The sequence below is a fragment of the Heterodontus francisci genome, chromosome 8 (genome assembly GCF_036365525.1).
Source record: "Heterodontus francisci isolate sHetFra1 chromosome 8, sHetFra1.hap1, whole genome shotgun sequence".
Classification (NCBI taxonomy): domain Eukaryota; kingdom Metazoa; phylum Chordata; class Chondrichthyes; order Heterodontiformes; family Heterodontidae; genus Heterodontus; species Heterodontus francisci.
In genome coordinates this window covers 7,381,532-7,397,707 of record NC_090378.1, presented here as the reverse complement: position 1 = coordinate 7,397,707, position 16,176 = coordinate 7,381,532, and the positions used below count along the sequence as shown (strand labels likewise).

Sequence of the window (16,176 nt, the reverse complement as noted above, 5' to 3'; positions counted from 1 at the left end):
ACACTGTTCAAAGTATTTGAATGCTAAGTCAGACGGCAAGATTTTGCTTCTGGGAAGCTTTTGCAGCCTGGCATCTTGGGCAGAAACATCCAGATTTCTGACTTTAACTGTGCATATGTTGCCAAAAAATTGCGGTCTGATTTCTACCTAAATAATAGTGAAGGTCAACAGCCTCACTGTTACTTCTACCACAAAATCGGGCCCATTGAGTTTCTGAATCCAGCTCATTTACATGGATCAGAAACAGTAAGAGCCTGAAATCCAACACTCAGAGTGCAACACTCACTTAGTGCAACACTCCCCGCACCACTTTTTTTTCAGTAGAACATTCCTCTCCTTGTAAGAGCAACAAGTCATCCAACTTACTATGAACATGGATAAAAACCGATCCAAAGTTTATTTATCTCAAGATATTTTACATTGCAGGTGAATTAGTCTTAAAAACCTGTTAACAACTCATATTTATAAAGCGCCTTTACTGTAATAAAACATTCCAAAGTGCTCCACAGGAGCGTTATAAAGCAAATTTAGACACCAAGCCACATAAGACAGTAGTAGGGCAGATGGCAAAAGCTTAGTCAAAGAGGTAGGTTTTAAGGAGCATCTTTAAGGAAAAAAGAGAAATAGAGAGTCGGTGAGGTTTAGGGAGGGAATTCCAGAGCTTAGGGCCCAGGCAGCTGAAGACATTGCCACCAATGGTGAATGGATTAAAAATGGGGATTCACAAGGGTCCAGATTTGGAGGAGCTCAGAGATCACAGAGGGTTGTAGGGCTGAGGAGATTACAGAGATAGGGAAGGAGCGAGGCCACAGAGGGATTTGAAAACTCGGGTGATCATTTTAAAAGCAAGGTGTTGCTTAACCAAGAGCTAATGTAGATCAGTGAGCACAGAGGTGATTGCTTAACGCACTTTGTTGCGAGACAGCAGAGTTTTGGATGACCTCAAGTTTATGAAGGGTAGAATGTGGGAGGCCAGCCAGGAGTGCACTGGGATAGTCAAGTCTCGAGGTAACAAAGACTTGGATGAGATGTTTTATTCCACTTGAATAGTCAGGAAATTATGCAAAGATCAGTACACTTCTCTGAATACACTGTATCTGAATGCACGTAGCATTCATAACAAAGTAGATGAACTGATAGTGCACAGTGAAGTAAATAAATACAATCTGATAGCCCATTACAGAGACATGGCTGCAGGATGACAAGGATTGGGTCCTCAATATTAAGGGGTATATAACATTCAAGAAGAATAGGAAGCTAGGTAAAGGTAGCATTGTCAATCAAGGATAGCATTGGTCCAATAGTTAGAGATGACCTTGGTTCAGGAGATCAGGATGTAGAATCGATTTGGGTGGAGATGAGGAATAGTAGGGGAAAGAGGTCACTAGTGGGAGTGGTCTACAGGCCCCCCGAACAGTAATCACAATGTAGGACGAAGTATCCAAAAAGAAATATTGGGTGCTTGTGATGAAGGAGCGGCAATAATCATGGGTGATTTTAATCTAAATATAAACTGGAAAAATCAGATTGGCAATAATAGCCTGGATGAGGAGTTTATAGAATGCTTTCAAGAGAGTTTCTTAGAGAAGCAGGTTCTGGAACCAACCAGAGAGCAGGTTATATGAGGCTTGATATTGTGTAATGTGACAGGATTAATTAATGACCTCAGAGTAAAGGCACCTCTAGGTAGCAGTGACCAAAATATGACTGAATTTTACTTCCAGTTTGAAAGAGAGAGGAGTGGGTCTAAGACTATTATTTTAAACTTAAATAAGAGCAACTGTATGGGCATAAAAGCTGAGCTCACTGAAGTGAACTGGGTTACTAGGCTAGGAGATAGATCAATTGAGAAGTAGTTGCAGACATTCAAGGGGATATTTCAGAATACTCAGGATAAGTGTATTCCTACTATAAAGAAAAATTCTAAGGGGAGGATCCACCATCCGTGGTTAACTAAAGAAGTTAAGAAAAGCATCAAACTTAATGAAAAGGCATATAATTGTGCAAAGGCGAGTGGCAGGTTAGATGATTGGTCAGAATATCAAGAATGGCAGAGAATGACTAAAAGGTTAATCAGGAGAAAGAAGCTAGAGTATGAGAGGAAGCTCGCTAGAAGTGTAAAAATGGATAGTAAGAGTTTCTACAGGTATTTAAAAAGGAAAAGAGTAAGTGAAGTGAGTGTTGGTACTCTAGAGAGTGAGAATGAGGAGTTAATAGTAGATAATAAAGAAATGGCGGATGAAATGAACAAATATTTTGCTTCTGTCTTCACTATAGATGATACAAAAAAACATTCCAGTAACAGCTATAAATCAGGAGGTGGAAGGAACTTAGTGAAATTACAATCACCAGGAAAGCGGTACTGAGTAAACTAATGGAGCTGCAGGCCACAAGTCCCCGGATCCTGATGGGCTTCATCCTAGGGTGTTAAAAGAGGTGGCTAATGAGGTAGTGGATGCATTGGTGTTAATTTTTCAAAATTCGCTAGATTCTGGAAAGGTTCCATCAGACTGGAAAGTAGCAAATATAACCCCTCTATTCAAGAAGGAAGCAGGCAGAAAACAGGTAACAATAGGCCAGTTAGCTTGACGTCTGTCGTGGGGAAGGTGTTAGAATTGATCATTAAGGAGGTTATAGCTGGGCACTTAGAAAAACGCAAGGTAATTGGGAATAGTCAGCACGGGTTTGTGAAAGGGAAATAATGCTTAACCAATTTATTGGAGTTCTTTGAAAGAGTAACAGGTTCTGTGGATAAAGGGGAGTCCGTTGACGTACTGTACTTGGATTTGCAGAAGGCATTTGACAAGGTGCCACATAAAAGGTTATTGCACAAAGTGGGGGCTCATGGTGTAGGTGGTAACATATCAGCATGGATAGACGATTGGCTGGCTGGCAGAAAACAGAGTATGCATAAATGGGTCCTTTTTCTGATTGGCAGGATGTGACGAGTGGAGTCCCGCAGGGGTCTGTGCTGGGGTCTCAACTTTTTACAATTTATATCAATGACTTAGATGAGGGGGGCGATGATAGGGTAGCTAAATTTGCAGCTGACACAAAGATAGGTAGGAAAGTATGTTGTGAAGAGGACATAAGGAAGTTGCAGACAGATATAGATAGGTTGAGTGAATGGGCAAAAATCTGGCAGATGGAGTATAATATGGGAAAATATGAAGTTGTTCACTTTGGCAGGAAGAATAAAAAAGCAAAGTATTACTTAAATGGAGACCGACTGCAGAATTCCGAGGTGCAGAGGGATCTAGGTGTTCTAGTACATGAGACACAAAATGTTAGTATGCAGGTACAGCAAGTAATAAAGAAGGCTAATGGAATGCTATCCTTTATTACAAGAGGAATTGAAAATAAAAGGATGTTATACTTCAGTTATACAGGGCATTGGTGAGACCACATCTCGAATACTGTGTGCAGTTTTGGTCTCTTATTTAAGGAAGGATGTAAATGCGTTGGAGGAGGTTCAGAGGAGGTTTACTAGATTGATACCAGGAATGAGCGGGTTGTCTTATGAGGAAAGGTTGGACAGACTGGGCTTGTTTTCACTGGAGTTTAGAAGAGTGAGGGGAGAGTTGATTGAAGTTTATAAGATCCTGAACGGTCTTGAAAGGTGGATGTGGAAAGGATATTTCCTCTTGAGGGTGAGTCCAGAACTAGGGGACACTGTTTGAAAATTAGGGGTCACCCTTTTAGAACAGAGATGAGGAGAAATTTTTTCTCTCAGAGGGTTGTGCAACTTTGGAACTCTCTGCCTCAGGAGGTGGTGGAGGTGGAGTCATTGAATATTTTTAAGGCGGAGGTAGATCGATTCTTGTTAGGCAAGGGAATCAAAGATTATTGGGGGTAGATGGGAGTGTGAAATTCGAGACAAACAGATCAGCCATGATCTTATTAAATGACGGAGAAGGCTGAAGGGGCCAAATGGTCTACTTCTGCTCCTAATTCAAATAATTTTATGACATTTGATTAAAGGTAGCCTGGGAATTGACATTTTACATAAGAAATAGGAGCACGATTAGCCATTTGTCCCTCGAGCCTGCTCCGCTATTAAACAAGATTATGGCTGATCTTCTACCTCAACCCCACTTTCCTGCCCTATTCCCACATCCCTCAATTCCCTCTGTGTCCAAAAATCTATTGATCTCAGTCTTGAATATACCCAGGGATCGTAAATTCTAAAGACTCACAACCCTCTGGGTGAAGAAATATTTCCTCAACTCAGTGCTAAATGGCCAACCTCTTATCCTGAGACTGACCCTTAATTTTAGACTCTCCAGCCAGTGGAAATAGCCTCTAAGCATCTACTCTGTTAAACTCTCCTTAAGAATTTACTACCTTTCAAAGGAGACCATCTCTCATTCTTTTGAAGTCCAGAGAATATAGGCCCATTCTACTCAATCTCTCATCATAAAACAACCTGGTCATTCCTGAAATCAACCTTTGCTGCACTCCCTCTAAGGCAAGTATATCCTTCCCTAGGTAAGGAGACCAAACAGTTTTGTCTAGAACATGGCCAATTTGACAGCGTGGCCTCTTCCTGAAGTCCCCAGCATCACAGATGCCAGTCTTCAGCCAATTTGATTCATTCCGCGTGATATCAAGAAATGGCTGAAGGCATTGGATACTGCAAAGGCTGTGGGCCCTGACAATATTCCAGCAATAGTACTGAAGACCTGTGCTCCAGAACTTGCCGCACCCTGAGCCAAGCTGTTCCAGTACAGCTACAACACTGGCATCTACCCGGGTATGTCCTGTACACAAAAAGCAGGACAAATCCAATCCGGCAATTACCGCCCCATCAGTCTACTCTCAATCATCAGTAAAGTGATGGAAGGTGTTATCAACAGTGCCATCAAGCAGCATTTGCTTAGCAATAACCTGCTCAGTGACACAGAGTTTGGGTTCCACCAGGGCCACTCAGCTCCTGACCTCATTACAGCCTTGGTTCAAACATGGACAAAAAAGCTGAACTCAAGAGGTGAGGTGAGAGTGACTGCCCTTGACATCAAGGCAACATTTGACAAAGTATTGCATCAAGGAGCCCTAGCAAAACTGAGGTCAATGGGAATCAGGGGGAAAACCCTCCGCTGGATGGAGTCATACCTAGCGCAAAGGAAGATGGTTGTGGTTGTTGGAGGTCAATCATCTCAGACCCAGGATATCACTGCAAGAGTTCCTCAGGGTAGTGTCCTAGGCCCAACCATCTTCAGCTGCTTCATCAATGACCTTCCTTCAATCATAAGATCAGAAGTGGGGCTGTTCGCTAATGATTGCACAGTGTTCAGCACCATTTGCGACTCCTCAGATACTGAAGCAGCCTGTGTAGAAATGCAGCAAGACCTGGACAATATCCAGGCTTGGGCTGATAAGTGGCAAGTAACATTCGCGCCACACAAGTGCCAGGCAATGACCATCTCCAACAAGAGAGAATCTAACCATCCCCCCTTGACATTCAATGGCATTACGAGCGCTGCAGCCCCCACTATCAACATCCTGGGGGTTACCATTGACCAAAAACTGAACCAGAGTAGCCATATAAATACTGCAGCTACAAGAGCAGGTCAGAGGCTAGGAATCCTGCGGCAAGTAACTCACTCCCTGACTCCCCAAAGCCTGTCCAACATCTACAAGGCACAAAGAGAGTGATGGAATACGCTCCACTTGCCTGGATGGGTGCAGCTCCAAAAACACTCAAGAAGCTCGACACCATCCAGGACAAAGCAGCCCACTTGATTGGCACCTCAGTCCACAAGCAGGACCCTGAGCTTCCGGTTGCTTGCCATTTCAACACTCCCCCCTGCTCTCATGCTCATATCTCTGTCCTGGGATTGCTGCAGTGTTCCAGTGAACATCAACGCAAGCTCGAGGAACAGCATCTCATCTACCGATTAGGCACACTACAGCCTGCCGGACTGAACATTGAGTTCAATAATTTCAGAGCATGACAGCCCCCATTTTACTTTCATTTTTAGTTATTTTTTCTTCCTTTTTTTTTAAACATTCTTTTTTACATTTTTTACTATTTTTTTTGCATTTATTTCATTTCATCTTAGTTTGTTCAGTTTGCTTACCCACTGTTTTTTTCAGGTTTTTTTTCAGGTTTGCACTTGCTGCTGTTCAATATTCAGTGTATTTACACCTAATCTGTACTAATGCTTTGTCTTTCAACACACCATTAACATATTGTTTGCCTTTGCTCCGTGACCTTTTGGTCAGCTATGTGGCCTGGTCCAATCTACACCTTCTCCTTTGTTATCTCTTGCCCCACCCCCACCTCACTTGTTTATAACCTGTGACTTTTCTAATATTTGTCAGTTCTGAAGAAGGGTCACTGACCCGAAACGTTAACTCTGCTTCTCTTTCCACAGATGCTGCCAGACCTGGTGGGTAACTCCTTGTTCAACTCAATCGAGTGAAAATTCATCCAATGACAGATGGAGAGTTGTACAGGATACCGAGGACTGTTGTGCTAAATGGACGGATGTCTATTACATACATGCCCTTGAAGCAGGATATGATCTTGGAATGGAGCTAATAGGGTGAAAGGTAAATGAGGCAAAAATATTCCACAAGTAAAGAATCAAGAAATTGTTGAATTCCAGCCAAGAATTGACCAACTGGGAAAACGAAAAAAGCCTAACCAATTATTATTCAGCAGGGTGCAGACAAAGTTCAACCAATCTTACTCTGAATTACAACCATCAAGTAGCACATTGACCCAACAGTCGCAAAAGGATCTTTCAGTCGAGTAAATGCTCTTCCCTAGAAAATTCAAGGGCTTTCTGGCAGCTAGCCATCCCAAATCTGGCAAGTTTATTTGGAGTGAGAACAGAAAGTGCCAGAAATACTCGTCAGGTCTGGCAGCATATGTGGAGAGAGAAACAGAGTTAACGTTTCAGGTTTGCAACCCTTCACCAGACCTGGCAAAAGTTAGAAATGTAACAGTCGTTGGGCAAGTGAGTGGGGGGGGGGGGGGGGGGGGGAAAGAGGGGAAGCAGAACAAGAAGGAAGGACTGTGATAGGACAGAGGGTGGAGAGATTAAATGACAGATGTCATCCACAACCCACTGAGGTAGAGAATTCCAAAGATTCACAGCCCTTTGAATGAAGTAATTTCTCCTCATCTCAGTCCTGAATGATTGGCCCCTTATCCTGAGACTGTGTCTCCGTGTTCTAGATTCCCTGACCAGCGGAAACAATCTCTCAGCTTCTACCCTATCAATCCCTTTGAGAATCTTGCATGTCTCAATTAGATCGCCTCTCATTCTTCTAAACTACAGAGAATATAGGCCCACTTTACTCAGCCTCTCATCATCGGACAAACCCCTCATCCCAGGGACCAATTTAGTAAATCTTCGCTGTACTACCTCCAGTGCAAGTATATCCTTTCTTAAATGTGGAGACCAAAACTGCACACAGTATTCCAGGTGCGGTCTCACCAAAGCCCTGAAAAATTTTAGTAAGACTTCTTTATTCCTGTACTCCAACCCCCTTGCAATAAAGGCCAACATGCCATTTGCCTTCCTAACAGCCTGCTGCACCTGCATGTTGACGAGTACACCCAAGTCACTCTGAACATCAACACTTACTAGTTTCACACCTTTTAAAAAATATTCTGCTTTTCTATTTTTACGACCAAAGTAAATACAGTGACTTTCGTTGCTCACATTGCGGTCTCCTCTACGTTGGGGAGACCAAACGCAGATTGGGTGACTGCTTTTGGTGTGCAAGCATGATCCCGAGCTTCCAGTTGCATGCCATTTTAACTCTCCACCTTGTCCCCATGCCAACATTTCTGTCCTGGGCCTGCTGCAGTGTTCCAGTGAACAGCAACGCAAGCTTGTGGAACAGCACCTCAGTTTCCAATTAGGCACTCTACAACCTTCTGGACTCTATATTGAGATCAATAATTTCAGACCATGAGCCCCATTATTTTTTGTTTATTTATTATTTCTATTTTTTATAGATATTCTTTTTATAAACTTATTTATTTATTTTTTAACCACGTGCTGGTCTTAAACTTATTTTTCCTGTTTTGCTTTCGTACAGAGCTGTTCATTATTCTGCCATTAGCACTCTCTCTGCACTCGTGCTTTTTCTTTTGCTACAACTATTTAGCACTCCATTAGCATTCTGCTCCACGACATCTCTGTCATTTAACCTCACCCCCTCCATCCTATCACAGTCCTTCCTTCTTGTTCTACTTCCCCTCTCCCCCCCTCACTTGCTCAAGGACTGGTACATTTCTAACTTTTGCCAGTTCTGATGAAGGGTCACTGACCTGAAACGTTAACTCTGTTTCTCTCTCCACAGGTGCTGCCAGACCTGCTGAGTATTTCCAGCACTTTCTATTCTCATTTCAGAGTTCCAGCATCTGCAGTATTTTGCTCTTATTTAAGTTTATTTGGAGGTTAGGATCATAGAACGGTTACTGCACAGAAGGAGACCATTTGGCCCATCAAACCCATACTGGCTTTCTGCAAAAGCAATTTAGCTAGTCCCACTCCCCCACCCTTTCCCGATAGCCCTGCAATTTATTTTCCTTTCATGTGCTTATCCAATTGCCTTTTGAAAGCCATGATTGAACCTGCCTCCACCACACTCTCAGGCAGTGCATTCCAGATCCTAAACACTCACTGCATAAAGATTTTTTTTTCCTCATGCCACTTTTGGTTCTTTTGCCATTCACTTGAAATTGTGTCCTCTGATTCTCGACCCTTCCGCCAATGGGAACAGTTTCTCTCTATCTACTCTGTCCAGACCCCTCATGATTTTGAACACCTCTATCAAATCTCCTCTCAACCTTCTCTAAGGAAAACAACCCCAGCTTCTCCAATCTATCCAAGTAACTGAAGTCCTCATTCCTGGAATCATTCTTGTAAAGGTTGCTGACAGATGTGGGACACCCACATCAGAGGCTGGTAACACGACAACATATTTTGCACAATATAAAAACAGCCATAGACAGAAACGATAGCGAGTTTCAGACCCTGTGACTTGCATCTTTGGAATCTTGGTTAGGTGACTGCCCAACTTACAAATGACCTGGACATTTTTTTTTTTTAAATTAGGAATACAGATTGATGCATTGTAAACACATAAGACAATCCTCCTGTTACATCAGCCAACATCTCTCCCTTTCTCTCACAGAGTGTGCAGTCCTTCATTAGGCTTGACCTTACACTCTGGGTTCTAAAGGGTTTAAAATTGGAGCAAGTTTCAGTTCTCTGGAATAACTTACAGCGTTACATTCAAGCAACATCTGTCTGACTTTGACCTCTTCACTTGGCTGAGCAGACACTGAAGTGAGTTAACTTTAGAGGAAAACAGGCCTGTTGAATTTATGTTTTTTTTTCTTTTACTTCACCCACATTCAATGAATTCTTTCTCCCCCATGAACTATTAATTTCCGAATACTCCTTCTCCATTTTCTCCTCTATTGTGTCTCAACTGCTGGATGGTGTTAGCAAATCAACCAAGCCAGGGCCCAGAATTTGCTGTACTCAGCAAATGACACCCATGTTTAGTTAGACCCCCGAGTGCTGTTAGTCTCCCTGTTACATTGATAGCACATTTTGGCCCAATTCCTCGAAGTAGAGATCTGCCAGATGTTTTCTGCTCATGCTTCCAAAAACTGTTCTCATAGATCTGAGTCTCTCAGATACAACCAAAGCAGGTGCTTAACTACCAATACATTGCTAGGAGCGGTGGCTGCAGCCTCCATCACTCACAGGTACATCCACAATAAAGATTGTTTCCAATAATGGCCTGAGACAAGATAGACACATAGAATCATGTCACAGATTTCCACAGATTCCGCCAGACTTGCTGAGTATTTCCAACACTTTCTGTTTTTATTTCGGATTTCCAGCATCTGCAGTATTTTGCTTTTATTACATAGAATTATAGAATTATTACAGCACAGAAGGAGGCCATTTGGCCTGTAGATTCCGTACCAACTCTCTGCAACAGCAATCCAGCTAGTCCCTCTCTCATGCAAATTTTTTTCCCCTTCAGGTCATTATCTAATTCCCTTTTGAAGGCCACAGTTGAACCTGCCTCCACCACACTCTCAGGCAGTGTATTCCCGATCCTAACCCCTCACTGCGTAAAATAGGTCTTCCTCATGCTGCCTTTGCTTCTTTTGCCAATCACCTTAAATCGTCGTCCTCTGGTTCTCAACCCTTCTGCCAATGTGAACAGTTTCTCTCTATTATTCTGTCTAGACCCCTCATGATGTTGAACACCTCTAGCAAATCTCCTCTCAACCTTCTGTTCGGTAAGGAGAACTAACCCACCTTCTCCAATCTATCCATGTAACTGAAGTCTGCTTTCCTAGAACCAATCCAGTTAATCTGCACCCTCTCTAAGGCCTTAACATCCTTCCTAAAGTGTGATGCCCAGAATTGGACACAATACCCCAGTTGAGGAAGAACCAGTGTTTAATAAAGGTTCACCATAACTTCCTTGCTTTTTTACTCTATGCCTCCATTTATAAAGCCCAGAATTCTGTATGTTGTTTTTTAAAACCGCTTTCTCAACCTGCCCTGCCACCTTCAATGATTTATGCACATACACCCTGGGTCTCTCTGTTCCTGCACCCACTTTAGAATTGTACCCTTTACTTTATATTACCTCTCTTCGTTCTTCCTACCAAAAGTAATCACTTCACACTTCATTGTGTTAAATTTCATCTGCCACGTGTCCACCCATTCCACCAGCCTGTCTATGTCCTCTTGAAGTTTATCACAATCCTCCTTAAAGTTCGCTAAACTTCCAAGTTTTGTGCAAATTTTGAAATTGTGCCCTATACACCCAAGTCCAAGTTACGAATATAGATCAAGAAAAACAGTGGTCCAAGTACCAGCCGCTGGGGAACCCCACTATATACCTTCCTCCAGTCCAAAAAAACAACTGTTTACTGTTACTCTCTGTTTCCGATCCTCGAATCAATTTTGTATCCATGTTGCCACTGTCCCCTTTTTCCATGGGTTCTAACTTTACTGACCACTCTGTTATGTGGCACTTTATCAAATGCCTATTCGAAGTCCACATATAACACAAATATCACATAAACCGCATTATCATCATCAACCCTTTTGGATCAAAAAACCGCATCAAAAAATTCAATCAAGTTATTTAAACATTAATTACCTTTTACAAATCTGTACTGGCTTTCCTTAATTAATCTACACTTGTCCAAGTGACTGTTAATGTTGTCCCAGATTATTGTTTCTAGAAGCTTTCCCACCACTAAGGTTAAACTGACTGTCCTCCAGTTGCTGGGTTTATCAAAGAACAAAGAACAGTACAGCACAGGAACAGGCCATTCGGCCCTCCAAGCCTGCGCCAATCTTGATGCCTGCCTAAACTAAAACCTTCTGCACTTCCGGGGACCGTATCCCTCTATTCCCATCCTATTCATGTATTTGTCAAGATGCCTCTTAAACGTCGCTATCGTACCTGCTTCCACCACCTCCCCCGGCAGCAAGTTCCAGGCACTCAACACCCTCTGTGTAAAGAACTTGCCTCGCACATCCCCTCTAAACTTTGCCCCTCACACCTTAAACCGATGTCCCCTAGTAACTGACTCTTCCACCCTGGGAAAAAGCTTCTGACTATCCACTCTGTCCATGCCACTCAAGATAAACCTCTATCTTGTCGTCCCTCCACCTCCGTTGTTCCAGTGAAAACAATCAGAGTTTATCCAACCTCTCCTCATAGCCAATGCCCTCCAGACCAGGCAACATCCTGGTAAACCTCTTCTGTACCCTCCAAAACCTCCACGTCCTTCTGGTAGTGTGGCGACCAGAATTGCACGCAATATTCTAAGTGTGGCCTAACTAAGGTTCTGTACAGCTGCAGCGTGACTTGCCAATTTTTTTACTCTATGCGCCGACCGATGAAGGCAAGCATGCCGTATGCCTTCTTGACTACCTTATCCACCTGCGTTGCCACTTTCAGTGACCTGTGGACCTGTACGCCCAGATCTCTCTGCCTGTCAATACTCCTAAGGGTTCTACCATTTACTGTATACCTCCCACCTGCATTAGACCTTCCAAAATGCATTACCTCACATTTGTCCAGATTAAACTCCATCTGCCATTTCTCCACCCAAGACTCCAATCGATCTATATCCTGCTGTATCCTCTGACAATCCTCATCATTATCCGCAACTCCACCAACCTTTGTGTCGTCCGCAAACTTACTAATCAGACCAGCTACATTTTCCTCCAAATCATTTACATATACTACAAAGAGCAAAGGTCCCAGCACTGATCCCTGCGGAACACCACTAGTCACATCCCTCCATTCAGAAAAACACCCTTCCACTGCCACCCTCTGTCTTCTATGAACGAGCCAGTTCTGTATCCATCTTGCCAGCTCACCTCTGATCCCGTGTGACTTCACCTTTTGTACCAGTCTGCCATGCGGGACCTTGTCAAAGGCTTTACTGAAGTCCATATAGACAACATCCACTGCCCTTCCTTCATCAATTATCTCCGTCACTTCCTCAAAAAACTCAATCAAATTAGTGAGACACGACCTCCCCTTCACAAAACCATGCTGCCTCTCGCTAATAAGTTTGTTTGTTTCCAAATGGGAGTAAATCCTGTCCCGAATAATCCTCTCCAATAGTTTCCCTACCACTGACATAAGGCTCACCGGCCAATAATTTCCTGGATTATCTTTGCCACCCTTCTTAAACAAAGGAACAACATTGGCTATTCTCCAGTCCTCTGGGACCTCACCTGTGGCCAATGAGGATACAAAGATTTCTGTCAAGGCCCCAGCAATTTCCTCCCTTGCCTCCCTCAGTATTCTGGGGTAGATCCCATCAGGCCCTGGGGACTTATCTACCTTAATGTTTTTCAAGACTCCCAACACCTCCTCCTTTTTGATATCAACATGACCCAGACTATCTACACTCCCTTCCCCAGACTCATTATCCACCAAGTCCTTCTCTTTGGTGAATACTGATGCAAAGTACTCATTTAGTACCTCGCCCATTTCCTCTGGCTCCACACATAGATTCCCTTCTCTGTCCTTGAATGGGCCAACCCTTTCCCTGACTACCCTCTTGCTCTTTATATACGTATAAAAATTCTCCTTAATCCTGTTTGCCAATGACTTTTCATGACCCTTTTTAGCCCTCCTGACTCCTTGCTTAAATTCCTTCCTACTTTCTTTATATTCCTCAAGAGCTTCGTCTGTTCCTCGCCTTCTAGCCCTGAGACTAAGAGCTGCCGGCCCGCTGATTGGCCGGCAGCTCACTGAGGCGGGACCTCCTCCCTCAAGTGGGTGGAAGTCCCGCCTCGACACACTTAAAGGCTGGGGATCCGTAAAATACGGGACGGATCCCCAGGCTGGGCGGAAGCGGGTCAGGCACCGACATTTACGTCGGAGTCCGGCTCCCGTCCGCCCACTGTAAAATTCCGGCCACCAAGTCCCAAAGTGCTTCACAGGAACAATATTTCAAACAAAATTTGACACTCTGAGCCACACGAGGAGATATGACAGGTGATCAAAGAGGTAAAGAACTTGACAATTATCTGGAGAAAAAAATGTGCAGGGTTATGGGGAAGGAGCGGATCTACGTGAGTCGCTTTTGCAGAGAGCTGGCACAGACACGACGGGCCAAATGGCCTCCTTCTATGCTCTAACCATTCAATGATTCTATGTTTTAAAGAGTGTCTTATAGGAGGAGAAAGAGTTGGAGAGGTTTAGGGAGGGAATTCCTGAGCTTAGGGCCCAGGCAGCTGAAGGCACGACCACCAATGGCGGTGTGATTAAGACTGGGGATTCACAAGAGGAGGGATTGTGGGGCTGGAGGAGATTAGAGAGAGAGGGCGGGGTGAGGCCATGGAGGGATTGGAAAACAAAGATGAGAATTCTAAATTTGAAAAACATTTTAATTCTTACTTCCTGCAAGGTGAATATTAGAGGAGGAAAAGAAAAATAACCAAAACACAGTTAAAATAAGTGGAATGCTCCTTTTTGCCACCAGTGTTCAGAAGTTTAAAGCAAGTGTCAAAATTTCCATAATGATAATCTTTTGGGTACACGAGGTCTGTTCACAAGTTCATGCCTGTTAGTTATCTCCACAGCTCTCTGCAAGCAGTGTCACTCTGCTTCTAACCGCAGTTATACTGGCCATTTTTATCGAGATAAAAAACCCATGTCAATATGCTGAAAGTAATGTGACACTTTTTAAAAAATGATTTATCAAACTGCATTACTGCAAAATAAAAAATTACCTCGAAACTGAAAGTACAAGTGACTGGGATTTCGTTAACACACACCAAAGGCAAGAGTTTAGTTTTATAATTTTGCTTTGTTATAATTTGGCTTGCAAAAGCAAGGGGAATTTTTTTAAATTTTGATTGTTGACAGTGAGGCAATTTCTTTATGGGTTTAATAAGGAAAAGGTAACACTGAGAACAGATACTGACTGCCCAGTTAGTGGGGCACTTCGAAAGGTGGGAGTTCCAACCTCTCACTGTCCTAGGTACAAGCCACTTCCCATGCTGCTCCAGTGCGGCAGCTCTGCACCATCCCAGGTGTGCCAGCCTTGCACTGCCCCAGGTATGCTCACGGCATGGTGCCCCAGGTATGCCACCTTCCACTGCCCCAGGTGTACCAGCCCTGCACTGCCCCAGGTATGCTCGCGGCACGGTCCCCCAGGTATGCTCGCGGCACGGTCCCCCAGGTATGCCACCTTCCACTGCCCCAGGTGCATCAGCCCTGCACTGCCCCAGGTATGCTCACGGCATGGTGCCCCAGGTATGCCACCTTCCACTGCCCCAGGTGTACCAGCCCTGCACTGCCCCAGGTATGCTCGCGGCACGGTCCCCCAGGTGTGCCACCTTGCACTGCCCCAGGTGTACCAGCCCTGCACTGCCCCAGGTATGCTCACCACATGATCCCCCAGGTGTGCCAGAGCTCTGGTGCCCCAGGTGTGCCACCTTGCGCTGCCCCAGGTTTGCTAGACCTGCATCGCACCAGGTATGCTCACCACATGATTCCCCCAGGTGCGCCACCTTGCACTGCCCCCGTTTTGCCAGACCTGCATCGCCCCAGGTGTGCCATCCTGGCACTCACTCGCCTGTCCTGTAAGCGGGCAAGAGACCGGGTAAGCGCCAGCAAAGCCGCGGTGGGGGCGGGGGAGAGAACCTGCTCCTTTTTACAATGTTAAAGGAGCGGCATCAACTTACTTCCTTTTTTATTTCAGCCATCTCGTCCTCGGTGAGTTGTACAGACTCCATCCGTGCGGTGCTCCGGGGAAAAGCGTGTCTGAGCCTCCCTGTTCACACACAAACACTCAACAAAGCAGCTCAATGGTAAAGATCGCAGCAAAACCCCAAGCAGGAGGGCGTGGGAAAACAGCTCAGCGACTCTCCCTTACATTCAGCAGCATGATTGTATTGTAAAACTCGACTTCCTTCCGGCTTCTTTTTACATTATTCAGGGAACCCAGTTGTAAATGTAACCAATTACATCCTCCGCATTCTCGCCAGTTTCCTCTGGCTACACTGACGTATGTTACACTGTAAAAAAAAGTTACAGCTTCAGTCTTTTGGGTGTTTGTCTTCTCAATGTGGAACCCTGGCCATTCAGCTGAAGTTTACTTTAAGAGAACACTGTCACAACTTTTACATCCAGAAAACACTTACAGCTTTCTCCTTAGACCTTCTGAGCTGATGAAAGTTCTTTACTTTTAACTCTTTCCATCCCTTTTTTAAAAAAAAAATCTTTGTCTTTTGGGAAAAGTTGAACTTTCTTGATGGCAATTTAAAAAGTTACAAAAGAATTAACAACACAGAATCAGGCCATTCAGCCCAACTAGTATATACTAGGCTTCATGTTTCACAGGAGCCTCCTACTACTTTACTTCATTTAACCCTATCAGCATAAAGCTTCTATTCCATAATAATGAAAGCAAAATACTGCAGATGCTGGAAATCTGAAAAAAAAACAAGAAAGTGCTGGAAATACTCAGCAGGTCTGGCAGCATCTGTGGAGAGAGAGGCAGAGTTAACGTTTCAGGTTAAAGAACAAAGAACAGTACAGCACAGGAACAGGCCATTCAGCCCTCCAAGCCTGCGCCGATCTTGATGCCTGCCTAAACTAAAACCTTCTGCACCTACGGGGTCCGTATCCCTCTAT

The 16,176-nt window shown here is 44.1% G+C and overlaps 1 protein-coding gene across 3 annotated transcripts in view; it reads right to left on the bottom strand.

Annotated features, from left to right (window-relative positions):
- bcl10 (BCL10 immune signaling adaptor) overlaps nt 1-15,678 on the bottom strand; it is a 55,666-nt gene extending 39,988 nt beyond the window's left edge. The window contains exon 1 of one of the 3 annotated variants that reach the window (XM_068036590.1): nt 15,225-15,678. In XM_068036590.1, the coding sequence (XP_067892691.1) occupies nt 15,225-15,275 (51 nt within the window). In that variant the 5' untranslated portion in view covers nt 15,276-15,678. Of the gene's footprint in view, nt 1-12,081; nt 12,203-15,224 lie in introns of those variants that run through there. The other 2 variants (XM_068036591.1, XM_068036592.1) reach the window with 2 other exon arrangements.
- Nucleotides 15,679-16,176: the final 498 nt, after the last annotated feature.